The sequence below is a fragment of the Phaseolus vulgaris genome, chromosome 10, assembly GCF_000499845.2.
Source record: "Phaseolus vulgaris cultivar G19833 chromosome 10, P. vulgaris v2.0, whole genome shotgun sequence".
NCBI lineage: Eukaryota > Viridiplantae > Streptophyta > Magnoliopsida > Fabales > Fabaceae > Phaseolus > Phaseolus vulgaris.
Window position 1 is genome coordinate 34,608,368 of NC_023750.2, and position 17,549 is coordinate 34,625,916.

Sequence of the window (17,549 nt, forward strand, 5' to 3'; positions counted from 1 at the left end):
CCCTAATTAAGTTTAAAATTAAAACACACATCCCTAATCAGTTTTGCTTCCAGCACTTGATCCTATTACTTGATTAGGTGATGGAGCACCATCTTCATAATTGATACCTGAAATAAATAATTTTTAGTTAATGAATTTGTATGTTTATAATTATCAAATAAAAGACACAAATAAATATTTAAATATATTAATAGCTCATAGTATACAAATAGTCAAAACAATCCAGATTTACAATTCACCAATTTCAACTTACAAAGAAAAATCAAATAACAATTTTAACACAATTGTAGATGGTCATACAGTACCTAAATGAATAATGACATGCACACTTGTATATTCGTAACCTATAATTTTTATTAATGTGAAACAAAATTCATATTTTCACTTAAAATTTCAATTTACAAATAGACACTAAATAGTAATTTATGTGCAATAAAAACGTGGACCCTATATGTATTATTTCAAGATTGAGTGTCGCATCAAAACATCATAGACTGAAATGGAATTGTTCTAAACCCAAAAAAAACAAATGGCCCCACAAGTATTAAATTTGGCAAATATATAGAGAAAAATGAAAACCAATTCGACGGTGGACTCACTCACACCAAGAAATAACCATGCAACAATTCTAAATCGTGAATAATTGACTTCAGTCACAATGCCAAGGAGATTATTCTTTAAATTATATTATAATAGAAATTACAATAAAAAAAGAGAAAAACAATGAAACATTAATCTTGTAACTTAAACCTTGAGTAACACAAAATCAATTTATAAAATAAAATTTAATAATATACATATTTTAATTGACTTAAGATTTTTACACTTTATCCTACTGAAAATATAACCTCTATGTAGAAAGAAAAATAAATGATAGAGAGTGATAAGATAAGTTTAAGAAAAGTTGTGATTACATCTTAAGGTATATAGTGTACCGTTTATTTCTTTTTGTTTGATTATTCATCTTCGTCTTTGTATGCTACTGCTAAAGCTGAAATATTGCATGCTAATGAACTTGAAAAGTAGAAATATTTTTTAATGCTTTTAACATCTTAAATATTAAGAAAATCATTAAAATTGTTCAAGAGTTTAATTTTGTCCCTCTTTAACATTTTTTAGAGTTATAGTACAAGCCCTTCATTATAAAAAGGTAGATGAAATAAAATTAATGAAACTGCTCATACAAGCAGCAAGGTAGAGAAAAGTAAGTAACTTGGCTTTGAAGTGTAGAAGCAGACTGCATGTATATATCATCAACATCATCCATTCCATAGCTAACGGTTCATCTCCAATTCCCTTTTCACCTCTCTCAAGTTCTTCCAATAAATCTCAAACTCCTAGAAACTGCGTGCATAGAGCAGAAATTTAACAGAGGAGTAAAATTATAAATCTACATTCTAGAACAAAATATTTTTAATAAAAGATAAACACAATCAATGATTAGTAATAAATTACATTTACAAGTTGGAAAAAGGGATAACGCGCAAATCAATTCAATAACATTAAGTTGCAATCCACAATTCTAGAGTATATATTTGTCACTTCTGAATATCTCAGTTCACACATCTATAATTGATAAAAGGAGAATGAGTGCAGCAAGATACAATTAATATAGAGAGAATATGCTCCGTCGAAGCCATGCCCACACCACTCTTTGTTGTGCCATAGGCAGCTCCCATACCTTCCTCTATCATTTCAAACAACTCTTAGTAAGATAAATCAGAGAATGAAGAGCTAACAAAAATTCTCACTATCCCTCTTTCTATGTTTAAATACACAGCTATTCAAGCTCTTCTGCCAAGCAATTTCAAGAATCAAAACAGAGTGAAGAAATTTCAACAAACTAATTTTGTCCATCGAAACCCAAACAAAGCAATGAATAACCAAAAACTATCCAGTATCAACATCAACCTATATCTATGAGAAACTAAATCTACGATTTGAAGCTACGCAATTGAATCCAACAAAACAATTGAACCACATAAACTACAAAAAAACAACTGAATCAACCAATCATAACATATATTGTTTACCTTTTTTCTTTTTCATGCAAGGATCAAATTAAGCATAGGACAACAAAAGTTCCTAAAAAATTGAAACTCGAAAGACATCATGTAACTATTCCAAACACAAATCTAATTGAGAAGTTAGGGATTGAATTACAAGAGAAGATGAGTGCAACTGCGGCTCCAATAAATTTAAACCCTCTCTGCAGTCCCTCGACGACGCCGATCCTGATGACCTCCTCCGCTACTTCGACAAGCCTAACATCCCTCTCAACAAACAAAAGCGTCTCGCCAACATTGTCGTCGACGCCGTCCTCGATAGAGTCCATCGCCACCACCCACCGCAAAACCCTCCAGAAGGTCCGATGCAGATCTCCACCTACATCAAAATCAACGCATTAGAAACGAGACAGTTTGAGCGGGCTTTGATCGTTGTCGACAACAGGAGCTTTGTGAAGTATTTGGAAGGGTTCATTGCTCCATCTTATGACCGGAACCAGCATCACGCAACGATGAAGGAGTTCTGCCCTCTATAAACTGGCGTTGGAATAGGGTTTAAAAGGGTTTTAGAAAATTTTAGAGGATAGAACGAGAATTTGGAAAATCAAAATTTTAAATAAGCGTGGGAAATGAAAATGGAGGGAAATAAAGTAAATAGGATGGAGGGAATAAAAATGAAAAATCAAAACATTGTATATTTTATAAAATGACAGTTTTAAATGTCATATTTTGAATATGAAATATGACGGTTATTTAAGTGTCGTATTATATTGATAATTATGACAGTTTTTAATAACCGTCATATTAAAACTGTCGTTATTTACATGATTTTTTGTAGTGAATTCATAACCACTCCTCCACCTCTCTTTCAATTCATAACCGTTCCTCCACCTCTCTTCAATTCATAATTGTTCCTCCACATCTCTTTCAATTCAAAACCGTTTTTCCACCTCTCTTTCAATTCAAAACCGCCCCACTACGTATACCAAATATTGTAGAAAAAAATAAGAAAGGGCACAATGACCATAATACAATAATAAAATTAAATATTAATATAAGGATACAATGGGAAAAAAATCGAGAGCAATTAAGAGGGAATAAGAAATGACACAATGACCATAATACAATAATAAAATTAAATATTAATATAAGAATAAAATAGGAAAAAAAATTAAGAGCAGTTAAGTGGGCAATCCCTTTATATATAGGTATAGATATCACTAAATTTTATTATAAAAAATAATTATTAATAATTATTATTATATAAAAATAGTAAATAATGTGTAATATATTATTTTTTAAAATAAAATTAATAATAATTCTAATAAAAATATGAAATGCATACATTAAATAGGAAATATTTAATACATTATTATAGAATATGAATAAACACAATTATTTTGGTACCATCATATCCTTCTTACCTTATGCTCCATACTCTATGCACAACATATTTACTTTCTTTCCCTCTCTAACACACATGTTTCAAGAAAATAACACTCTACTCACTTTCAACAATAGCACACACATGAATAATTAATTTATCAAAAAAATAAAAATAAATGTAAGTTTGTCTGAGAATATATGATTGAGTGTCCATATTTTTTAAATTATTATGTTATTTTATCACAAGATTCATATGTATATATTTGTTTCTTTGATTTTTTTAAATAATCACTGTCTTTATCTTTTACTAGGAGATCATATATTAAAAAGGATCGTCATTTATTTTTGGTAGATACTTTTTTTTATTAAAAAGTTACTTAAATCTAAGAGTAAAATATGGTTCAATATTTTAATTAATATAAAATTTGAATAAAACTAAAGTAATATTTAGATCAATTTTTGTGTTTTTTTATTATAAATTTGTCAAACCTATTTTTACAAAAATTTAAAATTGTTAAAGAGACACATTATGAATTTTTTTATAACCTCACGAAGCAAACCATATAAGTTGTTATATGGTAAAAAATATTGAAAGACCCAAAGCAAATTTTTAAATATTTCAATGACTTAAAATAAAATAAATACAAAAAATATTTCCTTGAGAAATTTAATTTAAACAAAAGTATTTAATTTATTAGGTACACAATAAAAGAAAAATTTATTAAATACTCAAAATAAAACAAATTATATATGGAGAAGTTGAAACTTGTTTAAGCCTTATCTAAACTTAAATCATGTAATATTTAATAGTTTTTGTTAAAATAAGTGTTTTAAAATACTTGATTTAGAACAAAAATAGTGATTGAGGATAATATATAGATATAATTTCATTTACTAATGATTATTTCAATTGTTAAAGTATTATTTTTCTGATTTGGTTATTAATAGTTGTCGTTTAGTTTTCAAATTAAAATAATATTAAGCTCAGACAATCTAACGTAGTGCTAGATCATTGATGACTTTTTTTGTGGCAAGTGTACCATGTTGTCACATGTAATAATTTGTCCCTAAGGACGGATATCGAATCTACAAGAAACCGTTATTTAAAATCCTAATCATGACACAATAATTTGATTTGATTTGATATTGACAATATTTTTCAGTCAAATCTAAGGACTAATAATGTAAACAAGTATTACAAATAAAATGACAATACCAATCATCAAGAACAAAATATTATATTTAAATATCATCTCAATACATAAGAGTTTGAACAAATTACTCCAAATTCCTAAGGGTAGAATTAGTCACTCATGTTGGCCATTACAAGCATGGAAAGCAAGAAAAGAAGATGTTGTGGAGAAGCTCAAGAAGAAGAGAGATACTATTCAGCATACCGTTGACGAGGAAGAACGTCGACATGGAAGAAGAATTCACGTTGAAGTTAAAGAATGGATAGAGAGTGTGGATAAACTCATTCTCGCATATAAGGATTTCCACGAGGACGAAAATTGCCATAACTGTGCAGTGTTTGACTTTTTCGAAAGTGGTTATCTTCCGAAGCCGGGGATAAGGTATCATCGAAGTAGAAAAGCAGATGATATCACAAAGCAGGCAAATGGGTTGCTGCAAAATACAAAGTTTGACATTTTGTCTTATTGGTCTGGGCCACCCTCCATGGCTGCATTTTTTTCAAACCTTGGTTACGAAAACTATACATCAAGAAATGACACTGAAAAAGATTACTGATGAATTCCAAAAGCCAGGTGTTAGAATGATCGGTCTTCATGGGTTGAGTGGCGTTGGCAAGACCTCTTTGGTGAAAGAAGTTGTGAAGAAAGCCTTGAAAGATAAGATGTTCGAAGTGGTGACCATGGCAAGTGTGACAAAAAACCCTGACGTAAGAAAAATCCAAGGACAAATTGTTGACATGTTGGGGGTTGTATTGGAGGAGGAAAGTGACATTGCTAGAGCTGCTAGGATTCACCAGATATTGAATAATGAGAATAAGAGCACGCTTATAATCCTAGATGATCTTTGGGAAGAAGTGAACTTTAACCTGCTGGGGATTCCATCTGAATTAGAGAAAGATGATGGCGTAACAAATTTCAAAGGAAAATCTTGATGTTGATAGCTCCAAGAATATCAGTGACGGAAATTCCCCCGGTGCTCATGATAGCGTGAAGAGTGTCAAAAAAAGAGATATCCTTGGTGGTGGTTTGAAGAAGGCGAATGAAGGAAAATCCCCCGTTGATGCTTCGGATAAGGTGAAAACGGAAAAAACTGTTCCTCAGTACATGTAAAATAACAGGCAATCACTCACACTTGAATTTCTTTAAAGAAACACTCTTCTTTGTAATTCTCTCTATTGTATTTCTTTTTGTGGTGCCTCTTACAAATGAGAGAGCATCCTTTTTATAGGCTTTAGGAAGCTCTTCTAGAGAAGTCTTCATTATGGCCTTAAAACCCCACTAACAACACAATTAAAATCCCACTCACAATTTTTGACCTTTTACATATCCAAACTCCCATTCTACTCTTTTCTAGTAACTTCTAACTTTAAAACCCACAAATTACATTAAAGTTTATTCAACAAAACTCCCCCATAAACTTAAATGTTTCTACCATCCATCATGCCAATCATCTTCTTGAATTTGTCGAAAAAGACTTTCGGTAGCGGTTTTGTGAAGATATCAGCAACTTGATCTTGACTTGCCACATGCACCAATTCCACACTTCCTTTCTTCACATGATCACAGATAAAGTGAAAACGAACGTCAATGTGTTTGCTTCTTTCATGGTTCACTGGATTCTTTGCCAACTCAATTGCTGATTTGTTGTCAACTTGAATCACGGTTGCATTTAGTTGCTTTAGCTCCATCTTACTCAACAAGTTTCTCAGCCATATCGCATGACATACACACCATGATGCTGCCACATATTCAGCTTCACACGTCGATAGCGTCACGATCGGTTGCTTCTTTGAAAGCCAAGAAAATGCTTTGTTGCCCATAAAGAATACATATCCCGATGTACTTTTCCGATCATCTATGTCTCCACACCAATCGCTGTCAGAGTAACCCACCAACTTGTAATCTCCTGCTTTTGAGTAGGACAATCCGAGTGATACAGTACCTTGGATGTACCGTAGGACTCGCTTCAATGCCTTCCAATGTGAGTAAACTGGTTCCTCCATGAACCGACTTATGATGTCGACACTTAATGAAAGATCCGGCCTTGTGCATGTGAGATAACGAAGGCTTCCTACCAAACTCCGGTATCTACTTGCATCGACACGTTCTCCTCCATCGAACTTTGAGAGTTTTGCACCTGGTTCCATTGGTATTGATGGTTGCAATTTTCCATCTTGTACTTCTTCAAAATCTCTTTTGCATATGTCTTCTGTGATACAAAAATACCCGTCTCTTTTTGTCTAACCTCCAAGCCAAGGAAAAATTTCATCAATCCCAAATCTGTCATCTCAAATTCCAATCTCATTGTGCCCTTAAACTCTTCTATCATCTCATTATTGTTACCCATAAAAAAGAGATCATCAACATAAAGAGCAACAAATATCATGTTACCTCCACTATTCTTTGCGTAAAGAGCATGCTCGTAAGGACATTGTTTGAACCCATTCTCCTTGAAGTATGTATTGATACGAGTATTCTATGCCCGCGGTGCTTGCTTCATCCCGTAAAGTGCCTTCTTCAATTTTAGCACCTTCTTCTCCTCTCCGATTTTCATGTACCCAGGTGGTTGTTCGATGTAGACTTCTTCTTCAAGCACACCATTCAAGAATGCCGACTTGACATCCATTTGAAATATCGGCCATTTAAATTGAGCCGCTTGGGAAATGAGCAATCGAATTGTCTCCATTCTTACAACGGGAGCAAACACCTCATCGTAGTCAATTCCCTCCTTTTGTTTGTATCCCTTCGCAACGAGTGGCGCCTTGTACCTCTCTATCTCGCCTTGAGCATTCATCTTTTTCTTGAATATCCACTTCACACCAATGGGTTGACTTCCCTCTGGCAATTTTGTTAGCTCCCATGTGTTGTTGCGGTCAATCTCTTTAATCTCCTCATCCATGGCAGTTTGCCACTTCTTGTCTCGCACCGCCTCTTCAAAGCTGATATTTTCTGCATTTGCCAAAAGACATACTAGGTGTACCTCATTTGTCGAATCATACAAATCATGCAAACTTCGAATTTTAGGTTGTCGTGGTTCATCTTCATCATCGGTTGTTTCGGAATTTATACTTGTCGGTGATGATTCTCCAACTTCAATCATAACCTCTGAAGAATTGTTCCAATCCCACTCGCTTGCTTCATTTATTTGCACATCTCACCGTCACCTTCTTGCTTATTGGATCAAGTAGCTTGTACCCTTTTGTCTTCTCATCATATCCAATAAAAACATACCTTTTGCTTTTGTCTTCAAGCTTCGTTCTTCGTTGATCTGGTACGTGTGCATAAGCCACACTACCAAACACTTTGAGATGAGAAACTGTTGGCTTTTGTCCACTCCATGCCTCTTGTGGTGTTTGATCATCTAACTTCACATGTGGACATCGATTTTGCACATAGATGGCGCATTGCACAGCTTCCGCCCAAAATTCCTTTGGCATCTTTTTGCTCTTAAGCATTGATCGAACCATGTCGAGAATGGTCCGATTCTTCCTCTCAGCCACACCATTTTGTTGAGGAGTGTATGGTGCAGTTAGAAATCGCCTTATGCCTTGCTCCTCGCAATACTCCATGAAAGCCGTTGAAGTATACTTGCCACCTTTATCAGATCTTATAGCTTTGATCTGTTTATCAGTTGTCCTCTCCACCATCACCTTGAACTTTTTGAACACCTCAAATGCCTCGGATTTTTCCTTCAGAAAATAAACCCAAGTCTTTCGTGAGAAATCATCGATAAAGGTAATGAAATACCTTTTACCGCCGAAGGAATTTGGAGTAATTGGTCCACATATGTCGGTATGAATCAATTCGAGAGGTTGCTTAGCCCAATATTGAGCCTTCTTTGGAAACGAGGTTCTCACATGCTTGCTGAGCACACATTCTTCACAAAATTTTCCCTCGTAGTCCATGTTGGGTAGCCCGTGCACCATATTCTTCTTCGCTAACTCTTTTAGTCCACCATGATGTAGGTGACCAAAACGGAGATGCCACAACAATGCCTTATCTTCTATGTTGACTTGCAAACATTTTTCTCGTATGCTTCTCAAATTCAGCTTGTACATCCGATTTCTTGCCATCTCGATTCGAGCAACCAAACGCCCTTGCTTGTTCTTCAAGTGTAGGAGTCGATCTTTCAAAAATATCGAGTAACCTTTCTCCGTGAGTTGCCCCATACTCAAAATGTTGGTCTTGAGGTCTGGTACGTAATAAACATCTTGGAGTGACCCAATTAAGCCATCCTTTTGTAAGTAGCAAACCGTACCTCGGCCTTTGACCTCCACCTTTGATGCATCTCCAAATGACACATGACCATCTTCAATCTTTTGCATATCTTTGAATAGGTACTTGTGACTGCACATATGGTTGCTTGCTCCTGAGTCGAGGTACCACAGAGTGTCATTGTTAATGTTGACTTCATCTTGAGCCATCAAGAGAACACCTTCATTCGTTTCGACTTCCAAGGCTAGGTTGGTTGTTTCTTCTATCTTTATATCAGCACGACAATCTTTTGCAAAATGCCCCACTTTACCACAATTGTAACATCTGTCAGAGTTACAATCCTTCGCATAGTGACCATATTTGTGACATTTGTAGCACTCGATGTTGGAATAATTCCATCGGCCGCCTCTTCCTCTACCACGTCCTCTTCCACGCCAATTTGGTTGGCTCGACTGTTCCTTCTCCTTATAGTACCCTTCATGGTTGCTGCCTTTTCCACCACGACCATTTCCACGACTTCCACGACCACGCCCTCTATATTGAGAATTTTGATGATAGAGTACCTTTTCGTCTTTGATTGACGCCTTGGTTTGAAGTGCTTGCTCGAGTGTTTCCTCCTTCTTCTTCTTCTTTCGTTGCTCGTGTGCCTCGAGAGAACCGGCGAGCTCGTCGACTGTGAGTGTCGCAAGGTCCTTTGACTCTTCTATCACGCACACAATACTCTCAAAATTGTCTGTTAATGTTCTCAAAATCTTCTCCACAACTCGTGCATCGGTCATCGTTTCACCGTTTCGGTTGAGTTGATTCACCACAGCCTGTACACGCGTGGTGTAGTCAGATACACTTTCTGACTCCATCATCTTCATGTTCTCCAACTCGCCACGCAGAGTTTGTAGACGCACTTGCTTAACTCGGTCAGCTCCTTTGAACACCTTCTCCAATATGTCCCATGCTTCCTTTGAAGTGGACGCACCAACAATCTTCTCAAAAATTGCCTCATCAACAGCTCTATACAACATGTACAAAGCTGCCTTATCTTTCAATCGCGTCTCTTTCAACGCCTTGGTTTGAGCCGCCGTATAACCCGTGGTATTTGTTGGTTCTTCAAAACCTTCTTCGACCACCTCCCATGAATCTTGAGAACCGAGAAGAGCTTTCATTTGAATGCTCCAGTTGTCATATCTGGTCGCCTTCGTTAACCGTGGTAGCGGTATTTGACCCGTCACATTCGCCATTGGCTCTTGATACCAAATTGTAAAATAACAGACAATCACTCACACTTGAATTTCTTTAAAGAAACACTCTTCTTTGTAATTCTCTCTATTGTATTTCTTTTTGTGGTGCCTCTTACAAATGAGAGAGCATCCTTTTTATAGGCTTTAGGAAGCTCTTCTAGAGAAGTCTTCATTATGGCCTTAAAACCCCACTAACAACACAATTAAAATCCCACTCACAACTTTTGACCTTTTACATATCCAAACTCCCATTCTACTCTTTTCTAGTAACTTCTAACTTTAAAACCCACAAATTACATTAAAGTTTATTCAACAGTACAAAGGGTGCAAGATTTTGATGATTTCTGAAATCAAACAAGTGTTATCAAGTCAAATGGAAGGGAAAGAAGAGTATATTTTCCCCGTGGAAGTCTTAAAGGAGAAGGAAGGAGAGATGCTGTTCAAGAAAAAGGCTGGAATAGGTGGCAAGAATTCTGAATTTGACAAATTAGCAGCTCAAATTGCCAAGAAGTGTAAAGGGTTGCCAATGACAATAGTTACCACTGCAAGGGCACTGAAAAATAAGAGCCTTTCTGTATGGGAGGAAACTAACCGAAAACTTGAATCTCAAAACTTAACTAGAGCACCTGAATTTTCTACAAAGTTGAGTTATGAGCTTTTGGATGAGGAACTCAAGCACACTTTCTTGCTTTGTGCTCGCATGGGTCATGATGCATTGATTATGGACTTGGTCAAATATTGTATTGGCTTTGGTTTTCTTCGAGGAATCAACACAGCAAGGCAAACCAGAGACAAAGTATATACGTTGGTTTCAAAGCGAAAAGAGTCAGGTCTGTTGTCTGACAGTTATTCAAGTGACCATTTTACCATGCCGGATACTGTTCGTACTGCAGCTTTGTCAATAGCATATAACGAAAACCATTTATTTACACTGACAAAGGGAAAAGTAGATGACTGGCCTGATAACCTTGAAAGCTATGCTGCTATATCCTTACATCATTGTGACTTCATTGAAGAGTTTCCCGGGAGAATAAACTATCCAAGACTTAGAGTCCTTCAAATTGTCAATAATAATCCACGTCCGAAAATACCTAAAAACTTCTTCGAAGGAAAGAAAGAACTCAGAGTGTTGATATTGACTGGTATTCATCTCCACCTCATTGATTCTTCAATTTCATGCTTGCATAAACTTAGAATGCTTTATTTAGAACAATGCTGCATGCCAGATGAGGAATTATTCATCATACGAGAGCTGAAAAGGTTAAGAATTCTTAGTTTTTCAGGATCTGATATTAAGAGTTTGCCAGATGAGTTGAATGGGTTAAAAATGTTACAAATTTTTGACATAAGTAATTGCTCTCAACTTAAAAGAATTCCATATGGTGTCATATCTAGCTTGATAAGTCTAGAGGAGTTGTATATGAGAAATACCTTGATTCAATGGGAGGATGAAGAACAAACAGGTAAAAGTAAAGTGGCTGTTCTTTCTGATTTGAAACATTTGAATCAATTGACAACTCTAGACATACAAATCCCAAATGATTCCTACTTGCCAAGGAATTTGTTTTTTGACAAGTTATATAGTTACAAGATTGTTATTGGAGATTTGAGTTCATTTTTAGAGACTGATTTCAAAATGCCAGAGAAATATGAAACATTGAAATTTTTGGCAGTACAATTGGAAAATGGGTCTGACATTCATTCTCTAAAGGGGATCAAAATGCTGTTTGGAGGAGTAGAAAATTTGTTTCTAGAACTTAATACCGTCCATGAAAAGCACAATAGTGTCCATAAAGCCCATAATATTGTCCACGACCTTTTTTATAGATTGAATTTAAAAGGATTTCCATGTCTCAAACATTTGTGGATTGTAAATAATTCTACCATTCAATCTCTCATCCATCCAAAGGACAGGCAGCACCCTGAGAAAGCTTTTCGAAACTTGGAATCATTAGGTCTCTATAATCTGAAGATGAATGAATTATGCTCATGTAAACTTTCTGAACCCTCTTTTGGTAAACTGAAAGTCATCAAGATCAATCTCTGTGGTGAATTGAAGAATGTCTTCTCAATTTCTGTGGTTAGACTTTTAAAAGTCCTTGAAACAATTGAAGTTTCTGAATGTAACTCTTTGAAGGAAATTATCAATGTGGGATCAGAAAGCAACCCTGAAAAAACTGAGCTTCTTACGCTTCCTGAATTACGCTATTTGAAGCTACAATCTTTGTCTGAGTTTATTGGGTTTGATGTCATTCCTCCTATAGAAGGAGAGGAAACAAAACTCTTCCACGAAAAGGTGGGTTTAAAATTATCCTCTAAATTTCTTTGTTAAAACTTACTTTTTCACTCTTTTTTTTTGTTAAAGTAAAAGGATATTGTAAGGAGTTACACTTTAAAAAGAGAAGAAGGTTATTTATCTATTAAGAAAATTAAGTTGAGAAAGTCAAAATCAATTCCCTAGTTTTTGAGACACTAATCACGTGTGTCTCTTTGCAGGTTGGAGTTTCAAAATTAGAGAGACTGGAGTTGTCCTATATCCAGATTGACGTTATATGGAGTGAAGACCATTCTTCAAAAGGATTATCTTTTGAAAATTTGACACGTTTGGATGTTAATGGTTGTTGGAAATTAAAATATTTGATGTCATCTACAATGGCCAAGAGTATGGTGAATCTTCAAAGCCTTTATGTAAGTGAATGTGATAAGATGAGAAGCATCTTCCTTCCTGAACGAGATACAGAGAAGGATATTATGGTAAGAAGATTGATCTGATTAGATTCAATGTTACAAACCCACAATCGTAGTTTCAAAGAGTACAATAACTGATGTTGTTTGTTTGTATTGTAGATCTATAAATGTTATATTAGTCCATTTCAAATTTTAAGAGTTTTTATTATAACCAAAGTACTTCATGTTTTTCTGTTTATTAATTTGGTTTCTCTATTTTACATCTAATTCCATTAACTAATGGCTACTGTGTACCAAAATAGGGTAGCATCTTTCTAAAATTGAAGAATATGAAACTTGGCAACATGAAGAGTTTGAGCAAGATATGGAATCCGAAACTCCCTTCAGACTCCTTTAACAAACTAGACACTCTAATCATTGAGGAGTGTGACAAACTTGAAAATGTAATGGAGGGAATATTTGGGAGTCTATGCAACTTGAGAGTTGCAAATTGCAGGTCCATGCAAGCAATATTTAATATACATGAGCAAGTTGGGGATGTAGCTAATAACTTGCAAGATGTTTATTTAAAAACACTCCCAAAACTGAAGCTTGTGTGGAAAATCAATAATGAAGACCGAATAGGGATGCCTAAGTTTAACAAACTGAAGAAGATGTGGGCACAATATTGTGACAGTTTGGAATATATATTTCCATTTTCTGTAGCAAGGAGTCTTGTTAATATGGAATCTCTTGTGGTTCGTGATTGCTATGGATTGAGTGAAATTGTTGCCGAAGCTACCAACAAGGATAGAGCCAGATTTAACTTTCCTAAACTAAGCACCATCAAATTTTCAAAACTGCCAAAACTTACGAGCTTCTATCCAACAGCCTATGATTTATCATGTCCATTGAATGAGCTGTCTATTGAACTTTGTAACAATCTGGAACCATTCAACAAAGCAACAGAGCATGCAGAAGGAAATCCTGTTCATGTATTCTTTCCTGAAGAGGTACTAGTACTGTGCCCTTCAACTCTTAAACCACACAATACATGCAAAATTAAATAGAAAATGATAAAAATGGAAATATATTCTTCCACTTTAATTTAAATATATGTACAATTTATATTACTGTACCCATCCTTTTCTTTAGATGTTTGTCGATTATAGGTAATCAATAACTTAAAGTCCATGCAAATTGAGTCTTGGCATGCAAAGTCACCAAGCAGTTATATGGGTAAAAGGAACCATCGAAGGGATAACTTAGAAGAGCTTTCCTTGTCTAGATTAATGGATACTGAGATTTTATATTCTTTTCTACACAGAAATCCTAATTTGAAAAGCCTATCATTGAGTAATTGTTTCTTTGAAAAGATAGTGCCTCTAAAAGAAGATACAGAAATTGAAAACTTGGGAGTAGTTCCAAATCTGAAAAGCTTGAAGTTGATAGACTTGCCGAATCTTGAAGAGATAGGCTTTGAACCAGACATAATTCTTGAAAGGTTAGAGTTCTTGATTTTACAGAACTGCCCCTGTATGATTACTATAGCACCTTCCTCTGTATCTTTTACTCGCTTGACAAATCTAGAAGTGGTCAACTGTGATGGATTGCAAAGTCTAATGTCAGCATCTACTGCAAAAAGTTTGGTTCAGCTCAACTCCATGAAGGTAGTGAAATGTGAATCCCTGATGGAAATAGTAAGAAAAGATGGAGAAAAATCGGACAAAGTTGTTTTTCAACAATTGAAAGCCCTAGAGCTTGTTTCACTGAAGAACCTCAAGAGTTTTTGTGTCTCTGATTGTGACTTTGAATTCCCATCATTAGAGAAATTTGTAGTGAGTGCATGTTATAATATGGATAAGTTTTCTGAAACAGTCTCCAGCTCACCAATTTTACAAAATATACATGTTATACATGGAAAAGAGAACAAACGATTCTGCTGGGAAGGAGGTATAAATTCTACAATACAAAAAATATTCGGGGAAAAGGTATGTAATTATGTATGACTTTTCTTGACTAAATTTTCGTTTCAATTTTGTTGTCCCCAGTTTTAAAAGTTAACTTAAAACAATGTAATTAGTGGGCTTAAAAATTTGTGTGAATTTGTGGTAAATAGAAAACGAGAAATAATTATGTTTTAGCTACAGTTATCTTTTTAAAGAATCAATGACAAGTGATTGTCTGAGTGGAATAGTTATTATATAATGACTCACACACAATATATATTCACAGAAATTTTTTGAAGGCATGGAGGAGATGAGCCTTTCTGAACATCAAGAGCTACAAGAAACGTGGCAAAGTGGAGCTGGTCTGCAAAAGCAAAATAGCTGGTTTTATAGTTTGAAAATTTTGAAGCTTGAGAATTGTGTAATTCAACCATGTGCAATTCCATCTAATATTCTTCCTTATTTAAGGAGCTTAGAAGAACTGCAAGTACGAGGTTGCAACAATGTAAAGGTAATTTTTGAGATGAATGCTGAAGAGCGTACTGGAACAATATTCCACTTGCAGAAATTGACTTTACAACAGCTGGCACAACTTAAGGATGTGTGGGAAAGAAACGGTAAAGGAACTCAAAGCTTTCAGAATCTGAAGGTAGTCAATGTCAGTAAATGTGAAAACCTTCAAACTGTGTTTCCTTTGACCTTGGCAAAAAATCTTAAGAAGCTTAACGAACTTCAAATAGTATTTTGTGATGGATTGCATGAAATTGTTAGAAAGGAAGAGGACACAGAAGCGGTGTTTGTGTTCCCATGGTTAACTGCACTGTATCTTGGTCATCTGCCAGAGCTCATTTACTTCTACCCAGAATCATTTACTTTGGATTGCCCTGTGTTAAATAAATTATTCATGTGGGGTTGCCCAGAGTTGAAGCTATTTGGAGGTGCTAACAGACAATTCATTTTCTTTGATCTAAAGGTAATTAAGTAGCATGCAATGCGCACTTTCTGTCTCTCTCTCTATGTTTTAATACTCAGTGCTCACCCTTTTATTTGTTTTTCTTTCACTAGGATATCTGCAACCTTGAGGTACTGATACTTGACTGGGAACTCACATTGGTGTTAAGGACTGTTCCTGCTAGGGAGATGGGACCTAGAGAACTGTTGAAGTCTTCTTCTCCTTCCTTCAGTCGGGCAGGTGGCTGGGTGATGGACTGGGATCCTTCTCTTCTTTCTGCTTCTCCTTCGGCACTCGGGACTCGGTCGTCGGGTGTACACCGGATGGTGGGGGTACCTGCGAAGGCACTCCGACGCTCAAGTCAGTAAAGCGGGTGGTTAGCTCTCAGGTAGGTGAACAGTAATAATGACATACCTTACTCCTTGGAATGCGTGCTATTTATATTATTCTAATGGGCCTACCTTGTTGGGCCCGTTTATCGAGGTGGATACAGCTTAGGGTTGCATTACCTAATTCTTGATGATGGATTAGCTTTACTGATCTCGGTTTGAGCGTTAATCGTAATAGGGTTCGGCCGTCGGCCAAATTCTCATGGTGAGGGTAGGCCATCGGCCAAATAAGTGTGGTCTTCGACCATCTCAGTTAAGTCTCCAAAGGTTTCGGCCACTCGTCAGTCGGCCAAGTATACGAAGGTCTCGGCCATTCGTCAGTCGGCCAAGTATACGAAGGTCTCGGCCATTCGTCAGTCGGCCAAGGACAGATGTGTTAGATATGTCCGATGAGTCTTTGATGATGGGAGACGGTTGGGCTCCCTTGGCCGTGCGGTCGTTCTCTTCCAACACGGTCTCCAGGCGTAAGACCGACACGTGGAGACCGTGTCGCAGTTGGAGCACAAGCTCTCGGAGGCCGCTCAGTCCTTGGAGCAATCTTTGGCCGCTAATGATGACTTGTCCACCAAGATTGCCAAGGAGGTGGCCGAGAAAGAGTTGGCCCAAAGTGAGGCCGGCGAGGCGAGGCGTCAACTAGAGTCCGAGAGGAGGAGGGCGGCGGCTGAGGTCGCCCAGTTGAAGAAGTGGGCCGACGAGAAGCTCGCGGAGTCGGCCGCTGAGGTGCTTGCCCTTAAAACTACCAAGGCCAAAGTCGAAGCTGAACTCGACGAGAACTATGACGAGGCCGAGGAGTTACTGAAGCAGTGTTTTGAAAGGGCCGTGCGTCAAGCGCACGTGCTATATGGAGGGCCGCCGGCTACTGGGGAGTTCGACCTTGATTGTGAGGTTCATCAGGGTCGGATTATGCCGAGTGTTGAGGTGGCCGCTCTGACTGCTCAAAGGGCTGAACCGGCCGGGACCGAAGGAGGGGAGGCCGAGGTTCAGGATAGGGAGGCCGAAGCCGACGAGGGTGAGTGCATTGAAGTGCGGGATTAGGTTTATACCTTTGGCCGGGTTGTGGCCTTTCCCCTTTTTCTTTTAGCATCTTCCGAGGCTGGGGCGTGGCCTTCTTATTTTGTTTTTGATGTATCGCCCGGTGCTTTTTTCATTTTTATCAACACATCGTCCATCTTTTCTTTTATCAGAGTTTGGCATGAAATTTGAGAAGTTTAAACAGTCGGCCAGCCATTCGTTCGGGCGCCGGCCATAAATTTTTGTTAAATTCTAGCAAGTAAAATGTGGGCGATCGGCCATAAAATTGGGAATGTTAAATTCGAGCAGTCAAAATATGGGCAATCGGCCATAAAATTGCGAATGTTAAATTCGAGCAATTAAGATAAGGGCGATCGACCATAAAATTGCGAATGTTAAAATTTGAGCAATTAAGATAAGGGCGATCGGCCATAAAATTGCGAATGTTAAAGTCGAGCAATTAAGATAAGGGCGATCGGCCATAAAATTGCGAATGTTGAATTCGAGCAGTCAAAATATGGGCGATCGGCCATAAAATTGCGAATG

At 36.8% G+C, this 17,549-nt stretch overlaps 2 protein-coding genes across 2 annotated transcripts; one reads left to right on the forward strand and one right to left on the reverse strand.

Annotated features, from left to right (window-relative positions):
* Window positions 1–6,003: 6,003 nt before the first annotated feature.
* Window positions 6,004–6,588, reverse strand: LOC137817966 (secreted RxLR effector protein 161-like). Its single transcript, XM_068621189.1, has one exon. It carries the CDS (start codon window positions 6,586–6,588, stop codon window positions 6,004–6,006), a length of 585 nt encoding a protein of 194 aa, XP_068477290.1.
* A 3,820-nt stretch (window positions 6,589–10,408) lies between these two features.
* LOC137817967 (uncharacterized) lies at window positions 10,409–17,027 on the forward strand. The gene is made up of 7 exons (XM_068621190.1): window positions 10,409–12,331; window positions 12,532–12,789; window positions 13,026–13,715; window positions 13,875–14,693; window positions 14,938–15,624; window positions 15,717–15,935; window positions 16,488–17,027. The coding sequence occupies exons 1-7, from the start codon at window positions 10,409–10,411 to the stop codon at window positions 17,025–17,027; spliced, it is 5,136 nt and encodes a 1,711-aa protein (XP_068477291.1).
* Window positions 17,028–17,549: the final 522 nt, after the last annotated feature.